Raw genomic sequence first — 26,601 nt, forward strand, 5'->3', positions numbered from 1 at the left:
TTCAACTGTTTACTGTCCATGTGACCTTGGACAAATCTATTCCCCTTCTGGGTCTCGGTTTCTGAATCTACAAAATGAGGAAGTTGAACTAGATACTCGCAGGATTTCTTATAGCTCTAAATCCCTACCCATGTAGGCTATGCCTGCTGATAACCAAGGGGCTAGTGAAGTTCCAGGAGGAGTCATAAAAAAGCCTAGCTCATATTGTCTTCTCTTGCTGCTACACTAACTATACTGGATGTCAGAGGACATCGATTTACTTCATAAGGAAAGATGAACAAATTTATTCTCAGGACTGAACCTGATGTAGACATAATACCAGACTAACTATTATTTTACTTTCTGGCAGGCAATTGTAGCATTAGAGATCATCCTACAGGGGTTATATGAATCTTTTGACTCTTTATGACTTATTCAACCTCCATTTATTTTTTTTGGTCATTACTTACTCAATTGTTCTTATTATTAATTAGTACAACTGACAATGAAATAAACAACAAACACTGTAAAAAAATCGCTTCCTAGTTCTCAAAAATATATATTTAATGAAGGATGATCACCTTACATATAAATATATTCTTATTGGTGGGAAAAAATAAAATATTTATGAATTACTTTCAGCTCTTATAAAAAAGTGCCATGTAAGTATATGGTGCTATGATTTTTATACTTCTAAACAACTGAATGACAAAGGTCAATTACAAATGTTATTTCTATTGAGAGAGTTAGGTTAACAGGGTCAATTGACTTGTAGTGTAGTAATAGCTAGGTGGCTCTGTGTATAGAGTGCAGGGCTTGAAATCAGGAAGACTCATCCGGCATGAATTCAAATCTGGCCTCAGATACTTACTAGCTGTGTGACCCTGGGCAAATCACTTAACCCTGCTTGCCTCAGGTTCCTCATTTGTAAAATGAGGTGGAGAAGGAAGTGGCAAACAACTCCAGCATCTCTGCCAAGAAAACCCCAAATAGGGTCATGAAGAGTCTGAAACCACTGAAATGACACAGCAGCAAATGCAGAAGTTCTGAACCCACGGAGCAATGTGATACCATTTATTCAATTAAACTCACCATCAACAACTTTTATGTGTAAAATAGTATAATAGTTATAAGGGAAGACATAGAAATTAACGACAGCTCTTGCCCTCTTGGAGCTTGTAATTTTTGCTCTAAAATATATTTGCTTATTTTCAGACAAATGTAAGTGAAGGGAAATTTAAAAAAATATATAAAAGAAGAACAGAAGCCCTATAGAAGACTAATTTTCTAATTTATATAACTTACATTTTTCAGTAAATATATATATACACACACAGACACACATATTTACATACGTACGTATGTATACCAAAACAAATATTGTAAACTCACCTAGAAGGGTCTGTTTATCTTGTGAGGAGTCAGGTTCTGCAGAACATCTACAAGATCGAAGAACTATCACTCCTCCAAGTACACCCTCTTCGCTGGCTAGGAAAGGTGAACCTATAGAAAATTGAAAAGTTGATTATTTTTCAATCGATAGTCTTTCCACTCCTTGCCCCTCCAATTTTTCTTTTTAACTTTGTTTACTAAGAGAGAAACAACAGCCAAGAAAGATAAGTATTTTCTGATAACTTCTGTTTTTTGTTACAGGGTAACTTTGTATGGACTGCTTAGGCAAACTTGGGCCCACTTATTCTCTGTCTGGCAATGCCAGTATTAGGTTCTGCCAAGAAGGCTTCACTGAGAGGCTGAGTGTGCATTACTGGGTTCAGAATGGAAATGGAGACAGAACAAGATAAAAGGATATAAAAACAAATGTGTAAAAAAGAAACAGAATGATTCCTTTTGATCATTTCTTAAGGATCATTTATTACTCTTTATATATTGTCAAAATTATACCACCAAAAGCTCTGATTTACTATCTTAGGTTTAATTTTAAACAAACTCTTACAGATACAAAAAATGTTCCCAATAGCTTGCTTGAATAAGGGAGAAATTATTTTGAGAGCCTGTTGGAAATGGATGGACTTCCTTGAGCTCTCACACACTGAACCACTGTGGTCATTTCATAAGCATTATATTTAAGCACCATATTTTTCTTTGCCAAGGACATCTTCTTAGAACATTTGGCATAGATGATGAGGAAAACAAATAAAAAATAAAAAGAACTATAACTGAATATAGTAATAAAATTGTACTCGTATAATATAGACTATGACTAATTCACAAGTCAGCAAACTTTAATATAATTACTAAATTTCAATGACAATTTTTCAAATAATCAAAATTATAAAATACGTTAAGTATTAAAATTATATCATATACCCTTTAATTCTTCATTGATGATGCAGAAGGTGTTGCCAACAAAACATCCTACAATGCTTCAAGGATATTACTATGAGTGACAAATATTTTATTGGAGGTATGTGAAAAAGCAAATAACAAAGAGTTCAGATTAATGGAAGGAAAGATAAAATAGCTATTGTTTTCATGAGGAATTTTCCCAAGTTATATACATGAAATAACCTCATTCTTAAAATAATTAATATTTCTTAGTTTTTCAGAAATAAAGTAGTTTCATTAAAATAAAACAAAAGCTAGAATAAAAGGAATTAAAAGAAAATAAACCTATTCAAAAATTTTCCCAGTTCGTTCATATAGTTATAGAAAAGAATGCACGCACAAAGAGGTAGCATGGCACAGAGGAGAGATGGCTGGCCTCATATCAAAGAACATCAAGAGACACTGGGCAAATCACATAACCTCTCAATGCTCTAGGCCATCTGTGACAAACTCAGATAAAAATAGGATCCTTGCAGGCTGCATACTGATGTGGAAAACCACTAATTAACATTATCTATGTTCTAATATATTATTCTTTATTTTACCAAACAGTTTCCAATTACATTTTAATCCAGTTTTGGCTGCAGTTAGGAGTGTTACAGGTGTCTTGTAGCCAGAGTGTAAGAGGTGAGTTGGACGACTCTGTTCTAGACAACACTCTAAGATGGGGATTATTATCTTGGAGTCTTTGAATTTTTTAAGAAAAATATTTTTATAACTATACTTTAATATAATTAGTTCTTTTTGTAATCCTATGCATTTTCTTTTATGTATCTAAACCATTATTTTGAGAAGGGGTCCATAAGCTTCCTAAGATCACCAAACGGCACTCAAACAATTAAGAGCTCCTTCCCTAAGTGCAGAGAAGGTATCAGCCTGTATGCGTAGAAGGAGTTCCCTCACCCTGATGCTCCCAGTACCAATGAAATCACAAGTTCATTCCTTAACCTTATATAAAACACATACACACACACACACACGCGTGTAATTCAAAGGATCATTTGCCACAGGAAAAAAATGTTGGAAAAATTCATTTATAAATAATATTTCTATAACTAAAGTCCGACTATGGTACCTTAACCCAAGGCATAGATTGTTGTAAAAAAAATTTTGCAAATTTCCAAACAGAAACACTGGGAACAGTGTGTTGAAATTTATCTATTATATGCCCAAACTTTTAATAATGCTAGCTATACCATTATTCTTTCTTTAAATTAAATTTTGCTTTATTTTCAGTACCAAATCCTTTTTTCCTCTACTACTCTTCTACCCATTGAGAAGGAAAGAAAAACAAAACCCATTACAAACATGTATTCATACAAAACAAATTTCCATATTAGGAAGGAAGAAAGGAAAGAAAGAAGGAACCAAGAAAGGAAGGAAAAGAGAAAAGATACTATGCTTCATATCACCTTTATTGGAAAGTGGACAGCGTGTTTCATAATGAGTCCTTTGGTACTGTGATTGGTCATTATATTGATCAAAATTACCAAGTCTTTCAAAATTGATTATTCTTACAACACTGCTGTTACTTTATAAACTGTTCCTCTGGTTCTGAACACTTCACTTTGTATCAGTTCACACAAGTCTTCTTAGGGTTCCTACAGAACATTCATATAACATGATTAAAACATAAAGGATGGTATCATAAACAAATTAGTGGACATGGAAGAAATTACCTGTAAGATCTATGGATAAGGGAAGACTTCATGACCAGACAAGATAGAGAGGTTCACAGGAGATAAAATGGATAATTTTGATTATATAAAATTTAAAAGTTTTTGCCCACAAAAATCCCCTCAATATAGCTAAAATTAGAAGAGCAGAAAACTAGGGGGAAATCTAAGATCACCATTCATATTCATATAACATAACTGCTCAAGCCATTTCCCAGTAGATGAGCATCCCCTCAGTTTCTAATTTTTTTACACATATGGGTTCTTTTCCTATTTCTTTGAGGGAGTAACAGTATTGCTGAGTCAAAGGAAATGTGTAGATTCCCTCTTTAGGGAATAGTTCAAAATTGTTTTCCAGAATGGTTGGATGAATTCGTGGCTCTGACAATAATGTTTCAGTTTATCTATTTTCCCAAAGTGTATCCTCTCCCCCAAGCCCCACATTGGTCATTTTCCTTTTTTGTCATCTTATGCAATCTGCTGGTAACGAGGTGATATCTCAGAGTTGCTTTAATTAGCATTAAGACCATTTTTATATGGCTATTAATATTAGCTATTTTTTCATATTGGATGTCTTCCTCTGAAAATGCCTGTTCATATACTTTGAACATTTATCATTTGGGGGATGGTTCTTTTTCTTATAAATCTAACTAGGCTATGTGTGCATGTGTGTGTATGTATTAGAAATGACAGCTCTATCAGAGAAACTTACTACAAAGATTTCCCTCCAGTTTTTTGCTCTTCTAATTTTAGCTATATTGAGGGGATCTTTGTGCACAAAAACTTTTAAATTTTATATAATCAAAATTATCCATTTTATCTCCTGTGAACCTCTCAATCTTGTCTGGTCATGAGTCTTCCCTTATCCACAGATCTTACAGGTAATTTCTTCCATGTCCACTAATTTGTTTATTATGTCATCCTTTCTGTTTAAATCACATACCTGTTTTGTGCTTTTCTTGGGATACAGTGTGAGATATTGGTCTATATCTAGTTTCTTCCAGACTACTTTCTAGTTTTCCCAAGTTTTTGTTAAATAGTGAGTTCTTACTCGTATAGCTAGGATCTTTGGGTTGATCAAATACTGGGCACTTATTTGCTTTTGTATACTATGTACATGGCATGAACACTAGTTGCCAGCATAACACAAGTTTTGATAATTTCCTACCAAACTGGAAAGGCTTCAAGTACGAATTTAGTAACAGATTATATGCCTTTCACACAAGGACCTGACTACTTGGTTATGAAACATTCAGAGCAAAGTTCAGAGGGGTTTAGACTTATTCTCCAGTCAATTTTTCAACCACAGTTCTTTTTCCTCAAATAATAACCCTTCAAATATTTAAAGATAATTATCATTTCCAGTCTAAGTCTTTTCTTTGAGATAAAATCATCAATTCATTCACCTGATTCTCTCCCCAACTAGTTTCCAGTTCCTTTAACTTTCTAGTCCTCCTGTCTCTGAAACAAACAAACAAACCCTGAATATCACAATTCAGGAAATAATAGAAGGAAACTGCCCATAATCCAAATACTGAAAACAAAGCACTAGGTGAAAGAATCTATAGATTGTTTAAAGCAACAAACAAATCCATGAGTCAAAAATCAAGCCTTCAGTTAAATTTAACATATGACAATAAATAGCAATTTCTGTAGGTAACCAAGAAAAAGTCCTTCAAAATATAAAGGAAATTCAAATATACAAGGCTGTTCTGCATCCATGAGACACCACAGAAGGGAATGGAACAATATAAGGAATGGAACAATTCCCTTAGGAGAAAGGGAATCAGAGCTCCTTGGAGGCAAATGGTATCCTGAATGTTAGAAGGACATGGAACCAGAGATGAAATTAAATGGCAATCAATTACAGGACACCCTATACTGCAAAAAGCAAAGGAACTCGTGATCCAATCCAAATGACATACTCAGCAAATGTGAGCCTAATCATGATCTTCAATAAAAGAGAAGCATTTGTGACATTTTTGCATACCAACACACACACACACACACACACACACACACACACACACACACAAAAATGAGAAGAATATCTGACTTGCCAGCACCCTCAAAAACAGAAACATAAGAAAGGTAAGTAATACAATAAAGAATAAGCAATAAATTATCTCATCTTAAGAGGTTATTATTATTATTTACAAATAGAAGGACTGGCCTAAGGTGATTAAAAAAAAGAGGGATCCAATCCAATTCAATAAACACTTATTAAGCACCTGCTATGTCCCAGGCACTATGCTAGGTGCTAAGTTTACAATTTATAAAAAAAAAAACAACATTTCCTGCCCTCAAGGAATTTACAATCTAAAGAGAGCGACAATACACAGAAGGAAGGTAAGAGGGGTACAACAAGGGCATCTTCTTCTGTGGAGTTGAAACCACGCAGGGAAGCAAATACAAAGAGCAATGAGTGGAGTTCGGTTTCTGTCCTCTACAATGGAAGACATTGGAAGGAGTTTGGCACTTCACTGTCTAGCCTTCCATTCAGAGGGGAGAGGAAGTTAATGAATGTAGTGTCAATCACGACGTGAGTTAGCAGCATGGTGGTGAATTCAGAAGTGATTAACTTATTCTGAGATGGGCAACTTGTCCCATGGGTTTGAAACCAGTCAGAGTAGCAGATGCAAAGTGGAGTGGGGTCATTAAGAAATTTTTTTTAGAGTAAAGGGGTAAGACTATACTATGAAATAGTAATCACCAAAAACATGGAGTGCTGATTAAAAAAATAGAGAAGTAGATTAATGGAACAAACCAGGTAAGGGAGAATGAGAAATAATGGAACACAATAGACCAGAGTTCTATAACTAATAACTATAAACTAAAAACATAAGTTAACTATGAAAAAACTTCCTATTTGTTAAGTACTTCAGGGAACACTAAAAAGCACTGTGGCAGAAATTAGACTAGACCAATATCTAATATCACACTTGACAATAAATTAAAAATAGATGTGTAGTCAGAATGGTATAGTATTAAATAATTGCATTAAAAAATGGAAAACAAGAAGATCATCTACTTTTCACAACTATGGATAGATGAATTCTTAATTTAAAAAAAAGGGGAGGATAGTGACAATTATCGTTAAGTAAAATAGTTCATTTTGATACCATGAAACTGAAAAGCTTTTGGTTCAACAAAATGAACAGATTTAGGATAAGAAAGAAAACAACTTTTGTGTGGGAAAACCCTTGTATTAAATATCTCTGATAATGGTTTGGTATGCAACATATATAGACAACTAATAGAAATGCATAAGACCAAAACTCATCCTTCAATCAAGAAGTGGTCAAAGGACATGAACAAACACTCCTCAAAGAGAAGAATTATAACTCAAAGAGAAGAATTACAATCTATTTCCGACCACGTAAAAAATTCTCCAAATCATAAATAAGAGAAACGTACATCTAGATAATTCTGAAGTTTCACTTCACACCCAACATGGAGGCAAAGTTGACAAAAAATGGGAATAATGAGAGTTGGCTGTAGAAGGTCAGACACACTAACGCACTGTTTGGCTGGAGCTGTGAATTGATACAAACAATGTCAAGCTCTTTGTTCCAGAGATTCCACGGCTAGGCATATACCTTAAGGAGGTCATTGACTTCCCCTTAATTCCTCCTCCGAAAGAAAAGGTTTTACAGCAGCACTTTTTGTATTAGCACAGAACTTGAACAAAATAGATGTCCATAGTAAAATAAATTGTGGTAGATGCACATAATGGAGTATTATATTGGGTGGTAAAAATGATAAACATAGTGAGCATAGAAAGTTTATATGGACTAATGCAAAGCGAAGTAAGCATAGAAAGGAGAATAATTTATACAATAACAAAATTTAAATGGAGAAAACAACCACAAAACAATTAAAACAGAATATTTCAAAATTATATGGTTCCAAACAAAAGATATGAGAAGACAACTATCCCATCTGGTGTATCAAGGGCAAGACATTGGGAACACGCCAACCAGGGTGCAGGCAATAAGAGGGTGGATTAGTCATTAAAAAAAAAAAATAAGTCACTATTATATTCAACATGGAAGTTAATTCAAAGAACTCTCAGTTATATATAGTCACTGTGACAATGGAGGATTTAGCTATACTTAATTTTGAGAATAAATTCATCGTAGTTCAGAGTCATCTACACTCACTTCAGGCACAGTTCATGTCTCACTTCAGTGTTCTATCCACTTTACCACCTCGCTGCCAAGGTGGAGATTTGAAGCAAAAAGAAGAGAGCAAGGAAGCAACTGCAATTATTTAGACAAGAGATAACGAGGATTGGAATAAGGGTGGTAGTAGTTGGAACTAAGCAAAGGAAATAGATTTGATAGATTTTATAGAATTAGAATCAACAGAATTTCTCAGCCAAGACTGACTTTTGTGAAGGAAGAGTGATGACTTCTAATTCAGCTATAAAGAGTCCTGCTGATTGGTAACAGGCCCACCTTGGACCTACCTTTCACTAAAGTCCATTCTCTTGCAAACAATCTTTTTCCATTTTAATAGTTTTATTACTTCCACCTATAATTTTGGAATGGATAGAGTACCCACAAGTATTAACAAATAATAAACTTGGTAATGCTGCATAAGCCAAGAAACCAGAGTTACTTTCCCTTCTTGGCAAAAATGTTTCCTCCTTGACTTTTAAGAACTTACCAAATAATCTCATTTTTTTAGCCACATGTAGAGCAGTCATTATAAAAAATACTTCATCCTCCTTGTATTATATTTAGCAGTGAATTTTAATCATTTAAATGTACTTTTGAGAGGTGCTTCATTCTTTACAATGAAAAAGTGACAGTAATCTTTAATATTACTTTTGTCTTACAAGTATTAAATAGACTCCCAGTAAAAAATAACAATGGACATGGAGAACTGATCCCAGGTAGGTTATGGTCCTTATTAGGAAATTTGGAGAAAAAAGAAAAATAAATGTTTTCTACGTAGAATATATTGTCCTTAACTTTGAAGGAACAAAAGGTATAGCTCAAATACAAAAATAAGGTAATAATTTGTATTGCTCTGTAGAAAAAAGAACTACCCTAAAAAGATATTGCTAATACAACATAATCAACTCAAAATTCTTTCTTCTTTATTGACAACAAAATCCTCTAGCCTTCCTCCTAATTCACTTAGGAGTCCTGGAATTACAGATCTAGTAACAACCTTTTCTCACTTTCTAAAACTTCATCCAAATGTGTAAGAACAATAATATATTAGGGACATGAATGGGCAAAAAAGTCCTACCATTCATCTCATAATGCCATGCTATTACAATCCTTTTATCAGTTAACTCAAGAATTAGTCATGTAAAATGAACAGAGACCAGGCATTGAAGTCAGGGGCAGCTAGGTGGCACAGTGGATAGAACACAGGGCCTGGAGTCAGGAAGATTCATCTTCCTAGGTTCAAATCCAGCCTTAGATACATACTGGCTGTGTGACCCTGGACAAGTCACTTAACCCTATTTGCCTCAGTTTCCTCATCTGTAAAATGAGCTGGAGAAGGAAATCCAGTATTTCTGCCAAGAAAACCCCAAATAGGATCACAAAGAGTCAGAAACAGCTGAAAAACAACTGAACAACATCAACTGAAATCGGAAATACCAAGGATCAACTCCTGCCTCTAGCGCATACTGGTTATGTGACCACGGGTGCCTTCCTTAACCTCTCTTAGTGCCCAAGGCAATTCTTTAAGTCTGTAAGCTCAAGATGAGTAGCTGATCTGCATTGTTGTAGGGAAATTTTCACACTGGAAATTCTCTCTATAAAAACAAACCCAGATCTGAATTTTTAAAAAAATTTTCAATTAACTCCAGTGGTTATAATGCATATATACACACATATTATATGGTATACAATGCAGGTATATATTTTTATAGCAACCATACTGACTCTGGAAGAGCAACTTTGCCAGTCTACCCTTTCCCTCATTTCCCAACCCACAGGCAGTGAATCATTCTTCAGTCCAGAAAGATGGAGAGGAGGTAAAATAGCACTTGGGAATTACTAATTAAATTCTACCTTTCTCTATAAAAGGTCCCTCTTGAATACCCTACCTAAGCTCCTGCCTTTCTAATTACTGTTATCCAGAATTATAGTCCTAATAAAAACTCCCTTACCCTTTCAATATCCTCTCATGTCATAACTCTCAACTTCTCCAATTCCTTGACTAAAGTCATTTCTACCTCCCCTTGACTAGGTTTGTCCTTTTCTTATACTATGTGGAATCCCTGTTCCATTGTAAACAGACACCTGTAGAGGTAGTAAACTTTCCCTCAAGCACTCTGACTTTTAACTGAAAGCTAGTCTACACAATGATATCCTACCCACTTGTGGAGTCACCAGATAGAGTCATCTCTTTTCCTGCCTACTGCTATCAAAGTTCTGGTCTTTGTCCCTTGAAAAATACATCTATTGATACATCTATTCCCACAGTTTCAAGTGTCACCTCTATATGATGAATCCCAAATTTATATCTCTAACTTTATCCTTTCTTCCAAGTTCTAGATTCACATTTTCAAATACAAGAAGGACATATCTACTTGGTAAAGCTCAAACTTCACATTCAACACATCCAAAAACAAATTTCTGAACTTTTTTTAAAAATCAGAACTTGTTCCTCTTTCTGACTTACTCATTTCTGCTAGCAGTTATCAACATTAACTCAGTCACTTCAGCCCATTATCAGATTCTTCCCTCTTTCTCACCACACATCATTTCTCTCAACTGCGGGAAAAAGAGAAATGCCATTCTATAGAGTTGGAGCAGACTCCTCACTTCCAAGGAAGAGAAAGGCTATTCCATCAAGTCTCCATCCCGATCATCTGGTGTGGGGAAAGGGAACAACACCATTTCTTCAGGTTACAGCACTTCTTTCATATACAACTGCCTAACTCTGCCCTGAAGCCAAACCCTTATGGATAATGAAAAATTACTTGAATTCATTCTTCCATGATTAACAAACTTCTCCCTGCCATGCCCACTAGAAGGGGAGTATCCGTGACTCTGAATCAACGTTGTCGTTATTCGCATCCTATCCGCCATCTTTCACTGTCTGATGCCTTAATCCCATTTCCTTCAACTCAAGCCCTTCAAAGCCCAACTAACTGTAAAGCTACCTATACCTTCCACTATGCTCTCTGGCATGCCTGTTCGATAGGCAACAAACTTATTCTCATCTTAATTCTTTTCCTTTCCCATGCCTTTCATTTTCTGACTCTCACAGAGAGGGTTCCTTCCAGCTGACACAACCTCCATGGTTTCCTGCCTTCCTCTCCAAGTCCCTAGTGGAGATGGAAGAGTTGCTTCCACTGTTACTTTTAGATTCACCCTCTCACCCATCATTCAATAATCTCTCCTCCACTGAGTTCCACTCAATCTGTATCTACCCTCAATCAAAATTCTAGTAGGCATAGGTAGGAATTTACCAAGGCATTCTCCTTTCTACAATAAATTCAGTTCCTATTTCAGCCTTTCCTCAACTCCTACCCTCATATTAAGGGATTTCAACATACATACTGATATTTCCTCAAACACCCTGATCTCAGTTTCTCAACTTAACTAATTTCACATGACTTACAGCGGTGTCTAACTTCTTTTCCTCTTTTCTGCTTAACTCTTTATATCTTGATTTCTGTCATATTTCCATCAAAACTATTCTCTCCAAAGCTAATAAAGATCTCTTAATTGTCAAATCCAATGGCCTTTTCTCAATTTTCATCCTTCTTGATCTCTCTGTAGCCTTTAATCCTGTCAATCAGATACTCTTCTTCAGATACTCTCTGTTTTCTTGGCACTGATTGTATTGATTTACATCCTGCCAATCAGACCACTCCTTAGTCTCTCTTACTGGATCCTCATCCAGATTACACCTTTTAAGCATAGGTGTCCCACAGGGCTCTGGCCCTCTTCTGTTCAGCTTCTGTACCACTTTATTTAGTGATCTCATCAGCTACCATGCATTTAATTATTATCTCTATGCTGATGATTATCAGATTTATTTGTCTAGCCCTAAACTGTCTCTGGAGCTCCAGTCTCCCATCTCTAAATGCCTGTCAGGCATCTCAAAGGGGATGTCTCAGAGACATTAACATATACAAAATTGAATTCCCAAATCCTCCTCCTTTAGGACTTCCCTATTATGGTTAAAGCTACCAACGTTCTTCCATATCACACAGGCACAAAATCTTAGGTACCATTGTCAACTCCTCAATCTCTCATCCACCGTGTCCAATCAATTGCCAAGGCCTGTTGATTTTACTTTTGTAATATCTCCTGCACATCCCTGTCTCTCCTCTAGCATTGCCACCATCCTGATGCAGTCCCCCATTCCTTAATGCTTGGATTGCTGAAATAATCTCCTGGTTATTCTCTGTGTCACAAATCTCTCCTCCCTCCAGTTGACCCTTCATTCATCTTTTAAAGTGATCTTCCTAAAGTCTAGGTCTGACCAAGTGTCCCCACCCCATACTCAATAAATTCTTGTGACTCTCTATCACCTCCAGGCTCAACTACAAAATCCTTTGTTTGGTATTCAAAACCCTTTATAACCTGCCCCCTCCCCCCACATCTTTCCAGTCTTCTTACATCTTATAACCTTCCCTCTCCCATGTACCCTGAGATCCTGTGATACCAACCTCCTTGATGCTCAAACAAGAAACCTCACTTCCCAAATCCAGGCAATTTTCACTGTCCCCAGGCCTGGAATGTTCTTCCTTCTCATCTTTGCCTCCAGGTTTCCCTGACTTCCTTCAAGTCCCACTTAAAATCCAAACTTTCACAGGAAATCTTTCCCTATCCCCCATAATTCTAGCTCCTTTTCTCTGAGACTATTCCCAATTTATCCTGTATAAATCTTGTTTATATGTAGTTATTTTCACATTTCCTCCATTAGACTATGAGCTTCTTGAGAGCAGGGACTTTTTTTGTCTCTCTTTCTATTTCTGGTGCTTAATACAGTACCTGGCATGTAGTAGGACCTTCAAAAATAAACTGAAGTCTGGAGCATACTTGAAAAGACTCTGGGCCTGGATTCAGAGACACTATGGTTCAAGTCTCAGGTTAGTGGCTGGGAGTACTTGAATGAGTCATTAAAAATCTCTTAGCCTTAGTTTCTTCATTTGCAAAATGAGGATAATATCTGGATTACAGGGCAGTTGTGGGGATCAAATACATCATGGACATAAAGCACCTTATAATTTTTATAGGATCATGAGCTCATAAGATAATGACCTAAAGTAGGGCAGCAAGGTGGTGCCATGGTGCCCAGAGCACTGGGTCTAGAATCAGGAAGACCTGAATTCAAATATGGCTTCAGACTTTGGATAAGTGACCTCATCTCTGTTTGCCTCAGTTTCCTCATCTGTCAAATGAGGATAATAAAAGCACCTACCTTCCAGAGCTATAATGAAGATCAAATGAAATGATAATTCCAAAGCAGTTAGCACAGTGCTTGGCACATAGTAAATATATTATATAAATGTTAATTATCATCATTATCATCCTCATCATAACTGGAAGGGACCTTAAAGGTCATCTAATTAAACCTCATTTTACAAATGAAGAAACTGAGGCCCAAGGAGGCCTTGCCAAGATCACAGAGGCAAAACATCAGCAGTGGAATTTGCACTTTCCACAAATCAACCTCAGTCACAGACAAATAGCATTGTTGATCTTGTCATCATCTAAAAGGGTTCCACTTCCATGTTCTTGAACTGTGAAATTCTTTATCTTGTCATAGTATTTTATAATTCCATTTCCCCCTCCACCATTCAACCCTATTTTTCATCCTTGAGTCCTTCAATTCCTCCACCTCTCAGTTCTTTACCAGGCCATCACTCTGCCACTAGGTATATTCTCCTTTTTTCTCTATTTCAGTTCTTTGATGAACCGGTTGAACTCCACACCATCTTACCTTTGAGTCCCTTGCACTGCCACCATCCAGACATGTGATACTAAACAGAAGTACGGAAAATCACACAATTGAGCTGACTGGGTTTGCTACAAATTTACATTGCATAATCAAGGCAATACATTTATATTTCTCTAAACAATTCACTATTTTACTTACCACAGCAGCTATTCCATAGTTGTTTTTTTTCCCTCTCCTCCAGCCACCCAGGGCACCACTACCACCACCACCCTCTCAACTAAGGACCTTGCATTCTATACTTCAATGAAAAACTTGAGGCAATTTACTGGGAGGTCCTTCTTTCCTCCCCTCAATCACAGATGCTTCCTCCTCAATATCTTCTCCTTCATCTCGGTCTCATGTGAAGAACTGGTCCTTTCCTTGCCAAGGCAGATGCCTCTATACACACCTGGGATCCCACTCTATCCTGTCTTCAATGACAGATTACCTCTTCTCTCATCCCTCCTCTATCACTCATCTTCATTCTTTCACCATCTACTGGTTGCTTCCCTATTGCCTACAACAGGTGCATGTCTCCACATCCTTGAAAAACTCTCACCTGTTCTGCTCTTCCCTGCTGGCTATCATCCTATACCTCTTCTCCCGTTAGTTGCTAAATTTGAGAAAACCATCGACAATCGATGCCTCTGCTTCATTTCCTTTTATTCTCTTTTAAACTCTCTGTATTCTGGCTTTTGACCTCATCATTCAATCAAACCTGCTCTCTCTAAAGGTACCAAGGATCTCTTAGTGGTGAAATGTAATGGCCTTTCCTCAGTCCTCAGCCTTCTTGACCTGTCCACAATTGTTGGTCACCCTCTTTTCCTAGATAACTCTTCTTTCTAGATTGTTTTAATACTCTTCTCTAGGTTCTTTCCTATTTAACTGCTTCTTTTCAGTCTCCTTTTCTATATCTCTACCCAGGTCATGCCCACTATCACACTCCTTCTAAGTCTTCTCTATTACAGACAAAATATCCTCAGTTCTTTTAACTGATGGCATGGACTTCAGGGTTTTCAAGTCCTTTTCTGGATGCTCTGTAGCTTGACCTTGGATTTCCCAAACTGAAAACAGTATTCAGGATGTATCCTGAATAATGCACAATACAGTAGAATTATCAGCGCCTTATTCATGGAAGCTATACCTCTCTTAATACAATCCCAAATTTGCATCATTTTGGCTTTTATTTCACATTTCAGACTCGTACTGAACTTGCAGTACACTAAGATCCTCAGAAAATTTTCTGACAAATTTCTTTCTAGCTATGTCTCTCCTCAATCCTGTACTTGTTAAATTCATTTTTGAACAAGCATATGACTATCATTTAGTATTATTAAATTTCATTTTATTAGATTTAGCACAATGATTTAGCCTATCAGGGTGGTTTAGGATTCCTATTAGGTTATTATAGGTGTGTGTCAAATATAATCAATATAATATAGGTGTGTGTCAGATTTGATAAGGATACAATCTATGTCCTTTTCCAAGTTACTGATTTAAAAAAAAATTAATAGCACAAGACCAAGTGCAGACTCCTGTGGTACTTCACTAGAGACTTCTTTCTAAACTGGTAATACACTATTAATGACAACTCTGAGTGTGGCCAATTAATCCATTTCAAATATATCTCATTACACTATCACCTAATCCACATCTTTCTGTTTTTCCTTCAGGAACATCAGAATACTTTATAAAATGCTTCCATAAAATCTAGTTGTTGTTCAGTCATCTCAGTCATGTCCAACTCTTCGTGACTCTATGTATGGTTTTCTTGGCAGGTAGTGGAATAGTTTGTCATTTCCTTCTCCAACTCATTTTACATATGAGGACATTGAGGAAACAAGACTAAGTGACTTGCCCAGGGTCACACAGCTAGTAAATGTCTAAAGTTGGATTTGAACTCAAGTCTTACTGACTTCAGGCATGGTGCTCTATCCACTGTTTCACCTAGCTGCCCAAAACCTAGTTAAACCATATCTATAACATTCTGATAATCTATTACTTTGGCAACTGTCAAAAAATAAAATGAGGTTATAATCTAGTATGAATGTTCTTGCTAAAGAACTTGCTGTTCTACATTTTACAATACTGTCTCATAATTGATGAGTGATTGAGGAAAAACCATGTATTCTATTATGTATGGGCATAAACACACAGCTAAGGGGCAGCTAAGTGGTACGCTGGATAGTGGTGCACTGGCCCTGAAGTCAGACTGGGCAAGTCACTTAAACCCAGTTTGCTTCAATTACTCATCTGTAAAACTGAGACATTCTGGAGAAGAAAATGGCAAATTAGTTTATTATATTTGCAAAGAAAACCCCAAATGGGGTCACGAAGAGTCAGACACAACTGAACAACAACAATAAATATACACACAGAGATGTATGCATACTCTTCTAGAATGAAAGGGTGTATTTCTGAGAGTATGAAATAAGTGCCACATTACCATGTTTCCACATCAGAAATAAAGGAATAAATTTTAAGCTCAGAAAGCACTGGCTATCATGTTTGGCACATAATAACTGTTCAAAATATATTATGTATATACATGTTTACAAGTTATATATGTGAAAACACATGCACATATACACATGTACCAATATTCAGATATATAAACACAGCAATATATCCATACACATATATGCATGATTATATACACATATACCCACCAATATGTACATATACACTCACATATTCATGTATGTATGCACACACACATACATAATACCTTGAGTACTTCCTTAATATATGCCAAACACCATGATCTCTCCTTCACTGTCTAGGTGAAAGTCAACCCTTTCACACCTATATGGAAACAGCAAGCCATCTCATTCAAGTTCATATTTCTACTACTAAAGTACAAGTGGACTCTCTTTTCAAAATACTGATATCTGACAATCATCTTTCCCTGTGTGTATATGTGTATGTGTATGTGTGAGTGTGTGCATGTAGGAAGAGAAGAAAGAGAGAGGGTGAGAGACCATGTCCTCAAGTAAGTTAGAATATAATTGAAGACACAAAATTTAAATGTAAAAAAAAAATCCCTAAAAAAACCCATAAGGCTGTAACATATAATCAACAGAAAGGAAAGATCACTGTCAGATCACTGTGAGTATTTAAGGAAAGTTTCATGTAGGACCTAGTACTTAGACATTGAAGGATAGACAGAAATTTGAAATAGATTGTTGAGATTGTGGAGTAAAGTGGATAGACATGTTGTTTTTCCATATACAACTATGAAAGGAGTAGATTTTTAGCCAGTCAGTAAAGGAAAGATCACACAGCTTGGTATATATTAATTTAATACTTCTTATACCATTACTAAGCTGGATTATAGAAAGAACAGATACCAGACAAATGGAACTAGTCAAAATGAAATTGCCCTAAGGCTAAAGAATATCATGGAAACTCATTAAAAATAGAAAAGAGAAAGATTTTCCAGGGAAAAGTTAAAAAAAAAAAAGGAGAAAATGACAAAAGACCAACAACAACTAACTAGGCCATGGTATATTAACAGATCCCCATAAGAGAAGATCAGAAGGCAACAAGAAACCACTAAAAAAACCCACAATATGGCCACTTTATCCAATGCAGAAAAACCTTATCAGTACACAAATCAGATACTGAAGTCATTCATTAGACTCTACAATCCACGAGGATAGGGACCATGCCTCTATGGTTCCTTTCTATCTTAGTGCCTAGAATAAATGCTCTGAGTATAGTAGGTGGTTAACAGTTGCTGATTAAACTGAGGAAAAAGAGGTCAACAGCAAAATAAAAAACAAAAAACACTAACAGTTCAGAAAGGATAGTGTATTAAACAACCTAAAACAAGGAGATATGGGAAGGAGCAGCTTTAAAAGGTGGAAGCATGAGATAATGGCTTCCAAGTCAGAAAGACCAGAGTTTAAGTCTAGCCTAGAGACATGCTGCCTTATGTGACTCTGGGCAGTACCTTAAGAAAATTTCAAAGGACCTTAAGGTACAGAGAAGCTGCTTGTCTGAAAGTGCAAAGGAGTTTTCAATGGGAGATTTTTGTTCCAAAAAGAGTCACAAGTCAGATAGAAGTAACTCCAACAAGTTTACAAAGTACATTCCTCACCAGCCTCATATGAAGTGAAATACAAAGGAGCACAGGCAACATAAGTATCACCCCACTCTTGTCAGAGGAAGAAAGGCACAGAGCACTGCAGGGACCTCCCTGGAAGCAGACAACCAGTAAGGAGCAGGGCTTGTAACTCCCAGGAGAGGCCTCACTCTACCCTGTGATGCTGCCTGGTACTAGAGAAAGGGGAAGTGAAGATTCGGCAATAGCCTAGACAAAGCAAGGACATATGAACAAAAAGTTGGAGACACCGCCAAAATTCCATGCTTGGGAGGCAGATAAAAGAATTCTTTCAATCCTGAAAGGTTTAAAGGGCAGCAACTGGAAGGTCTTTTGCATTAATTGAGTCAAGGAGGGAATTACTGAGAGTGAAACAGAAGAATGTGTTTGCAGAGAAGAATTGCAGAATTTTTTTCTTCCATTTTCTGATCATGAAAACAAACAAGGAGAGTTTCAGGTTATGTTGCTGGTTTGGCAGCAAAGAGGGCTTGCTAAGAGCAGTCCTGTGGATCAGGAGGATCTCTGGAAGCAACAGCAGTAAGAGGGAATCCGTGATGGCAGCGATGAGAGAGGGCAGATGGCAGGAAGGGATATGAAAGCCAGACTTGCCATAGAAGTAGAGAATCACAGGCTGTTAGAACTCCCTTGTGGGTGTTCTAAGTTTGTTTCTTGTTCTTCGATTTGAGCCTGAGAGCCATTCATATCCTTATTTGTTTCTAAAATAATTGTTTTGGTTGAAAATACTCCTTGGTTGCCTTGGTTGCTAACAGGTAACTTGATTTAAATATTCTTAAAAGCGCACCAAATTCAGATGCTTCCAAGAGAACCTTCAGTGGGGACATGGGCCATATAGAAATTTTATTATTGATAGGCCTCCAAGATTGAACTTGGGCCTCCTACAATTCTTATGGCAATTAAGGACAGATTGAGTACATTCTTGGAGACTTATTTATCATAGCTCTAAAGGCATTATGTCTCCACCTAGAGTTTCCTCTGGGAACACCATTATTTGGTTGTTCAGTTTGCCCCACACCATCCCTAAGAGGGTAACAAAACAAACTACATCATACTCAATCCTTTTCCTCTACAATATTTTCACACAGATAAAAGCAGGCTAAATGAAAATCAAATGCACTGCTGATAAAGCAGCAAGTCATGGAAGGACAACAAACAGCCTGAGAAGGGTAGTAGAGAGCCAGGGGCTCCACCGACCTGCCTTGGAGGATGGGCTGGGGAAAGGGGAGAGAATCACTACTAATTATGTACTTACCTATAAGCTAGGTCTTTGTTTCACTCATTTACCTCCTCCCAAGGTTTGCTTTCCTGAGTCAACTGCCTTGATTCACCTTTGATGAAGTAGTGGGAAAGCATAATGGAGAATATGAGAAAGAGTACCATGACACAGTAGCTACTACAGGGGTGCACCAGTCACTCTGGTGGCCTGGGATGTCACCCTGGCATTCATACTGGGGGGTAGTGGCCCTGGGGCTTTATTGGGTCAGATGATTTACAGGCCCTCTTTTCTTTCACTACAGTGAGGAAGCTAAGATCAAGGTCTGTGCTATTCCCAATAGCTTTCAGCTTTAATCTTAGGGAAACTAAGGTAAACCACTTCCTATGGAATTCCCTCCCCAGTTCCCAAATTTCTAGACACTGCTAGTTCACCAGGACCTTATTTATCTCTGGAATTCCCTCCCTGTCCTAATCCCAAGACTTTACTTTGTTAACCTCAGGGTACTGTGCAAGATCTATTTTTCTGCTCTGTCATTCCCTACTAAATAAAGAACCAGAAGGTTTGTTTTTCCCACTCTTTGTGGAATTTGAGCTTCCCTGTTTAATTCAATGAAGCATTTTTATGGTCTTGTACACATGGCTAAATGACTCAGCCATAAGTATACTCTTAATATTTCTAATAAAGCTAGTTATGAGGATCTTCTCAAAAACTGCCCAATATACAAAATGACTACACAAAGAATTTCAAAATTAAATTTTCACAGTAAAGATATGAAAAAGAACATGGCAATGAAAACATGTAACCATCAACATTGAAATACTTATGAGATCTAATCAAGAGGAAAAGGAACCAGAGGTATCTAAAGAGAACAAATTAATTATCTAAAGAGAGTTACTGCAACAATTATTTTATTTTTCAGAGGCTTAGTCATAATGGCAGTAATGACAGCTCTAAAAAAAAAGGCAGTTGGTGAGAACAGGGGAAAAAATGAAAATGCACATACTGTAGAGTGAAACTGACAATTCAACCACATCTAGATCTATAATTTGGGCATCCATGATCACATTCAATTTTGTGTCCATGACCACACTAGATGAGAATGTGAGGATAAAATGTGAAAACACGCGCCTCTTAGGGAAAACACCTGTTACTCAGGTAAATAAAAAGAGAAAAGAAGGGTAGAAGTGAGGGGAGGTATCCAAAGGGATAGCTTTGGCAGACAAAACTATTTTAAACTATTTAAACTATAACTTTTTGCATTTGGAAACAACTTCTATTTTCCACTTTAAAATTATTAAATTGTGTATTAAAAGCTTTCATTATCTTACTCCAGCTTTACAACAACTCTAAAAAATATATAATACAAATATTATCCCCATCTTATACATGAAGTAAAAGGCTTGGGGAAGGTTAATTGGCCTGTCCAAAGTCATAAGGCTGTAAGTAGAAGATCCAGGAAGAATCATTCTATAACATTTGCAGATTTGTAGAAATAAATTATTATTTTTCTACAAAAAGGAAGTTATGTTTTCATAGTTGTATGGAAATTCACAATTGCTCAGGTTATACATGGTGAATAAGCTGTGAAACAGATAATGAAACTTCACAATACATTTTCAGAATTTTGGCAAAATAAGGTACATCTTGGACTGGTATAGAGAAAGGAGAAGGAAAAAGATAATTGCCAAAGTAAAGGACCTTGTTATCATGGAAAGAATGAAAGGGTCTCATTTGAAAGGTGACTCTCAAACTTGAGCCCTTAATATGGTTCTCTATTAGGATTCAACTGCATCAACTTATTTCAAAAGCTTTTTTTTAACCTAAATAAGAACTACTAAATTTCTACTACACATTTTATATACAGAAAAACAACTATCTTATAACCAATGAAGGTCTCTACCAGTACAAGAAACCTTTAACACATTGTGGAGAGAAGGAAAAGGTTAAAGTTATAAACAGTACCCTATCAAAATCATTTTTTTCCTATTTATTTATTTATTCAACTTTTAACATTCATTTTCACAAAATTTTGGGTTCCAAATTTTCTCCCCTTTTGTCCCCCCCCCACCCCAAAACACCGAGCATTCTAATTGCCCCTATCACCAATCTGATCTCTCTTCTATCATCCCTCTCTGCCCTTGTCTCCATCTTCTCTTTTGTCCTGTAGGGCCAGATAACTTTCTATACCCCTTTACCTGTATTTCTTATTTCCTAGTGGCAAGAACAGTACTCGACAGTTGTTCCTAAAACTTTGAGTTCCAACTTCTTTACCTCCCTCCCTCCCCACCCCTTCCCTTTGGAAGGCAAGCAATTCAATATAGGCCAAATCTGTGTAGTTTTGCAAATGACTTCCATAATAGTCGTGTTGTATAAGACTAACTATATTTCCCTCCATCCTATCCTGTCCCCCATTACTTCTATTCTCTTTTTTGATCCTGTCCCTCCCCATGAGTGTTGACCTCAAATTGCTCCCTCTTCCCCATGCCCTCCCTTCCATCATGCCCCCCACCCTGCTTATCCCCTTATCCCCCACTTTCCTGTATTGTAAGATAGGTTTCATACCAAAATGAGTGTGCATTTTATTACTTCCTTTAGTGGAATGTGATGAGAGTAAACTTCATGTTTTTCTCTCACCTCCCCTCTTTTTCCCTTCACTAATAAGTCTTTTGCTTGCCTCTTTTATGAGAGATAATTTGCCCCATTCCATTTCTCCCTTTCTCCTCCCAATATATTTCTCTCTCACTGCTTGATTTCATTTTTTTAAGATATGATCCCATCCTCTTCAATTCACTCTGTGCACTCTGTCTCTATGTGTGTGTGCGTGTGCGTGTGCATGTGTGTGTATGTAATCCCACCAACTACCCAGATACTGAATAGTTTCAAGAATTACAAATATTGTCTTTCCATGTAGGAATGTAAACAGTTCAACTTTTATAAGTCCCTTATGACTTCTCTTTGTTGTTTACCTTTTCATGCTTCTCTTCATTCTTGTGTTTGAAAGTCAAATTTTCTTTTCAGCTCTGGTCTTTTCATCAAGAATGCTTGAAAGTCCTCTATTTCATTGAGAGACCAATTTTTTCTTGGAAGTATTATACTCAGTTTTGCTGGGTAGGTGATTCTTGGTTTTAGTCCTAGTTCCTTTGACTTCTGGAATATCCTATTCCATGCCCTTCGATCCCTTACTGTAGAAGCTGCTAGATCTGGTGTTATCCTGATTGTATTTCCACAATACTTGAATTGTTTCTTTCTAGCTGCTTGCAATATTTTCTCCTTGACCTGGGAATTCTGGAATTTGGCCACAATGTTCCTAAGAGTTTCTCTTTTGGGATCTCTTTCAGGTGGTGATCTGTGGATTCCTTGAATACTTATTTTGCCCTCTGGTTCTAGAATCTCAGGGCAGTTTTCCTTGATAATTTCATGAAAGATGATATCTAGGCTCTTTTTTTGATCATGGCTTTCAGGTAGGCCCATAATTTTTAAATTGTCTCTTCTGGATCTATTCTCCAGGTCAGTTGTTTTTCCAATGAGATATTTCACATTATCTTCCATTTTTTCATTCTTTTGGTTTTGTTTTGTGATTTCTTGGTTTCTCATAAAGTCATTAGCCTCCATCTGTTCCCTTCTAATTTTGAAAGAACTATTTTCTTCAGTGAGCTTTTGAATCTCCTTTTCCATTTGGCTAATTCTGCTTTTGAAAGCATTCTTCTCCTCATTGGCTTTTTGAACCTCTTTTGCCAATTGAGTTAGCCCATTTTTCAAGGTGTTATTTTCTTCAGCATTTTTTTGGGTCTCCTTTAGCAGGGTGTTTACTTGTTTTTCATGCTTTGCTTGCATGTCTCTCATTTCTCTTCCCAGTTTTTCCTCCACCTCTCTACTTTGATTTTCAAAATCCTTTTTGAGCTCTTCCATGGCCTGAGCCCATTGAGTGGGCTGGGATACAGAAGCCTTGACTTCTGTGTCTTTCCCTGATGGTAAGTATTGTTCTTCCTCATCAGAAAGGAAGGGAGGAAATACCTGTTCACCAAGAAAGTAACCTTCTATAGTCTTATTTTTTTTCCCTTTTCTGGGCATTTTCCCAGCCAGTGACTTGACTTCTGAATATTCTCTTCACACCCACTTCACCTCCAGATCTGCCCAGCCAGCGCTTGGAGTCTGAGATTCAAATGCTGCTTCCTGGCCTCAGGGCTTTGGGCAGGGGCAGGGCTGCTATTCAATGTGAGATTAAGTTCAGGTGCTCAGGTTGGGGCAGGGCCACCTCACTGGCTCAGTTCCCTCAGGGGGTTTATATAGAGACCTTCAACAATGGATCTGGGCTCCTGCCTGCTTGGGGAGCCCCGGTCTGCTCCCGCCTCCGCTGTTGCCTCCCGAGGGGGCCTGAGTTATGGGGGCACCCCACTCCCCTCTCGGCAAGCCAAGAAGACCCTCTCACCAACCTTTGGAGCCCGTGGGTGGAGGGACCTGCGCAGCCGCTGGAGATTCCATCCGTGAAGCCTGCTGGGATCTGTTCCTCTCGGGTCCAAGCAGTCAAGGCAGGGCTGGGCTTTACTCCGGTCCAGTGCTCGATGGACCCTTCGGGTCAGTTTTCCAGGTCTCTCTGGAACAGAAATCTCTTCCGCTCTGTTGTTCTGTGGCTTCTGCTGCTCCAGAATTTGTTGGGAGTTCTTCTTTACAGATATTTTATGGGCTGTGGGTTCGGAGCTAGCATATGTGTGTCTTTCTACTCTGCCATCTTGGCTCCGCCCCCCCCAAAATCATTTTTAAAAAGCAGGGAAAAAAAAAACCTGAGCATATTTGAGTATATTTTTAACAAGAGAGATTTACACATAGATATTGGCTGAACACTATTGTTTTGTCAGTGAATATCCTAAAGGGATAATAGAGGTGCCAATAATACAAAATTTCCAGGTTCACAGTTAAGTGTATTCATCAAATTCTGGAATGAAGAAAAGTAGAAATATTAACTTCTTTACCAATGAAGCTGGGAGCTGTCCAAGGACTCCTGAGCCCCTTAGCTATTTCATTTTTCTGGCAAGTAAGCCCAAATCTCAAGAAAAATAAAAAGGGAGGTTTAGTAATCTTCAAAGCAGTTTGACAACATAAAATATTAACTTGATGGAAGTCTATAATTCAATATTTTTCTTATTCTTCTAGTTTCATTAATATGTTACTGTTTCTATATTGTATTGGGTTTGTATCGAACTAAAAATTACAAAGTTAAAGACTAAGTTTCAGGGACCAAAATGAAATACAAAATTTTCTGAACTATATTCACTTTAGGTAAGAAGGATTTCTCTGACTTGTAGAGCACTTAATATTAAACATTTAAGAGAAAAATCTTTAATACTTCCAGAAATGCAAGTTTTAATTTTTAAACATTTTAAATATTCTTAATTTCAAATATCATAGAAATTCACAGACTATCAAACTGGAAGCATCCTTAGAGATTATTTGGTCCAACTACCTCAAGAGAAAATTAGTCCTGGGGGTTAAATGATTTGCCCATGTCAGCAGTTTAATAAAAAGATAAAAAACAAACATAAAAAACATTAGGTCATTGGAACCTTAACTCCACATTCATATGTACCAACAACAGAACACACTATGATTCTAATGATTTATCACATTCTTAAAAGGTTAAGAATAATAAATTATTAATTCATTATATTCCTTCAAGATACAGTATTTTAAAAAAAGACTGGAGCAGTTTAATCAATTACTTTGAATAACAAATATTAACCTTCTGGCTTAAAAAGGAATATTTTTAAAGCAAATACCTCCTTCTACATGAAGTTTTTCCTGATTCCTTCTAATATCTAGTGACCTCCCTTCCAAACTATTTTATAGGTAACTACCTTGCATTTATTTATATTTATTTCCTTTATAGCATATATGCTTATATGCCTATTTGCTATTTCCCCCATTAGAACCGGAGAAGATGGATTGCTTCATTTTTGTATGTGCATCCCTAGCCCATAGCGCAACTTCTGTACATAGGAGTTGCTTCATAAAAGCTTGTTTAAATGATGGACTGAGTGGTTGACTTCTTCAGAATCTACAGGAGACAGCAGTAGGGAGAGGACCCACTACCATGAGTGGCCTCCTCCCTCTTCCCACCCTTCTTAACGTGGATTCCTTCATACCATGACATGAAAGTCAACTACACTCCTTCTGATAGGATAAAGGGCCATCAGGCCTTCCTTTGTGTCCTTCAGGCCTTACTATCTTCCCAGCCTCTATGGCCTTGTAGATACCTGAGCATTATTACTAACCTACATGTATAACTTAAGCACCTCCTTTGCCTTACCATCTGCCCTGCAGCTAAACTTTCTTATGGGTTTGGTCTCCCTTAATCTGAGCGTAAGCTCCTTGCTTTTTCTATTTGTATTGCCAGTGCTTAGCATAGTGTTCAGCAGATAGTTAGATGTTAGTACATGATTTCTCCTTCCTTCATTAATTCACATATGCCAACACACAAAGAAATTATTTTGTTTCTTGAAGTGCAATTAATTGAAGTGGCGAGACCAGAAGAGAAGGAGCAATCACTAAACAGGTGTTAAGTGCTTACTATTCTTTTATGATAAAATTATGGATTTTATATTCAGAGCATAAGTTAAGCACCAAAAGTACCTTGAAACATTAGTAAAATTCAACTATAAATTTGTAATTTTGTTTTATGTATTTCATCTTTAAAAATTAACATCCTTTTCTTTAAATAATTATTCATCAGCCCTGTCCTAGAACAAATTTATTTACTGTATATTTCTTCTAAAATGGGTTTTCACTGATTTTTCAGCCAATACTATAATTTTAAGTTAGTATCCATAAAACAGTTATACTTACATTCTCATCTGAGAAAAACTACATACAGTGATACCTTCTATATCATGGACGATAGGGGTAAGGTGACCCCAAGATCTGGAAAATTCATGTAAAATTTTTTGCCCTCTCTGTTTGAATTTTTTTCTTTTTCTTTTATGGGGTGTTTGCAGTACCTTAATGTAAAATTTGGATTGATATAATACAACATTATACACATATTTTATGCATTTCTGAGTCTCTAAACTTTTTCTCTGTCATGTGCTGGCCTTCACATGTCATCACAAAACTCCTCCCAAATTCCCATTCAATTTCTCATGCCAACTCATGATGTATGGAAACTGCAATGGGGAAAGCCATATAGAAGAGATAACTGTATTATTTATTTTAAGGTCACCAGCACTTATACTAGAAAATTCAAAAAAATAAAATGTTTAGTATAGTTATGTAATATTTAGAGAGCTTACTAACAAAAAATAAAATCAACCAACAAGCATTTATTAAGAACCTGCTCTGTG

At 36.8% G+C, this 26,601-nt stretch overlaps 1 protein-coding gene across 5 annotated transcripts in view; it reads right to left on the reverse strand.

Annotated features, from left to right (window-relative positions):
- The window catches only part of TASP1 (taspase 1), a 315,002-nt gene that overhangs the window by 48,866 nt on the left and 239,535 nt on the right, over window positions 1–26,601 (reverse strand). For all 5 annotated transcript variants that reach the window (XM_072634477.1, XM_072634476.1, XM_072634475.1 and 2 more), the window contains one exon: window positions 1,372–1,482. In XM_072634477.1, the coding sequence (XP_072490578.1) occupies window positions 1,372–1,482 (111 nt within the window). The remainder of the gene's footprint in view (window positions 1–1,371; window positions 1,483–26,601) is intronic.

The sequence above is a fragment of the Notamacropus eugenii genome, chromosome 1 (assembly GCF_028372415.1).
Source record: "Notamacropus eugenii isolate mMacEug1 chromosome 1, mMacEug1.pri_v2, whole genome shotgun sequence".
NCBI classification, from domain to species: Eukaryota; Metazoa; Chordata; class Mammalia; order Diprotodontia; family Macropodidae; genus Notamacropus; species Notamacropus eugenii.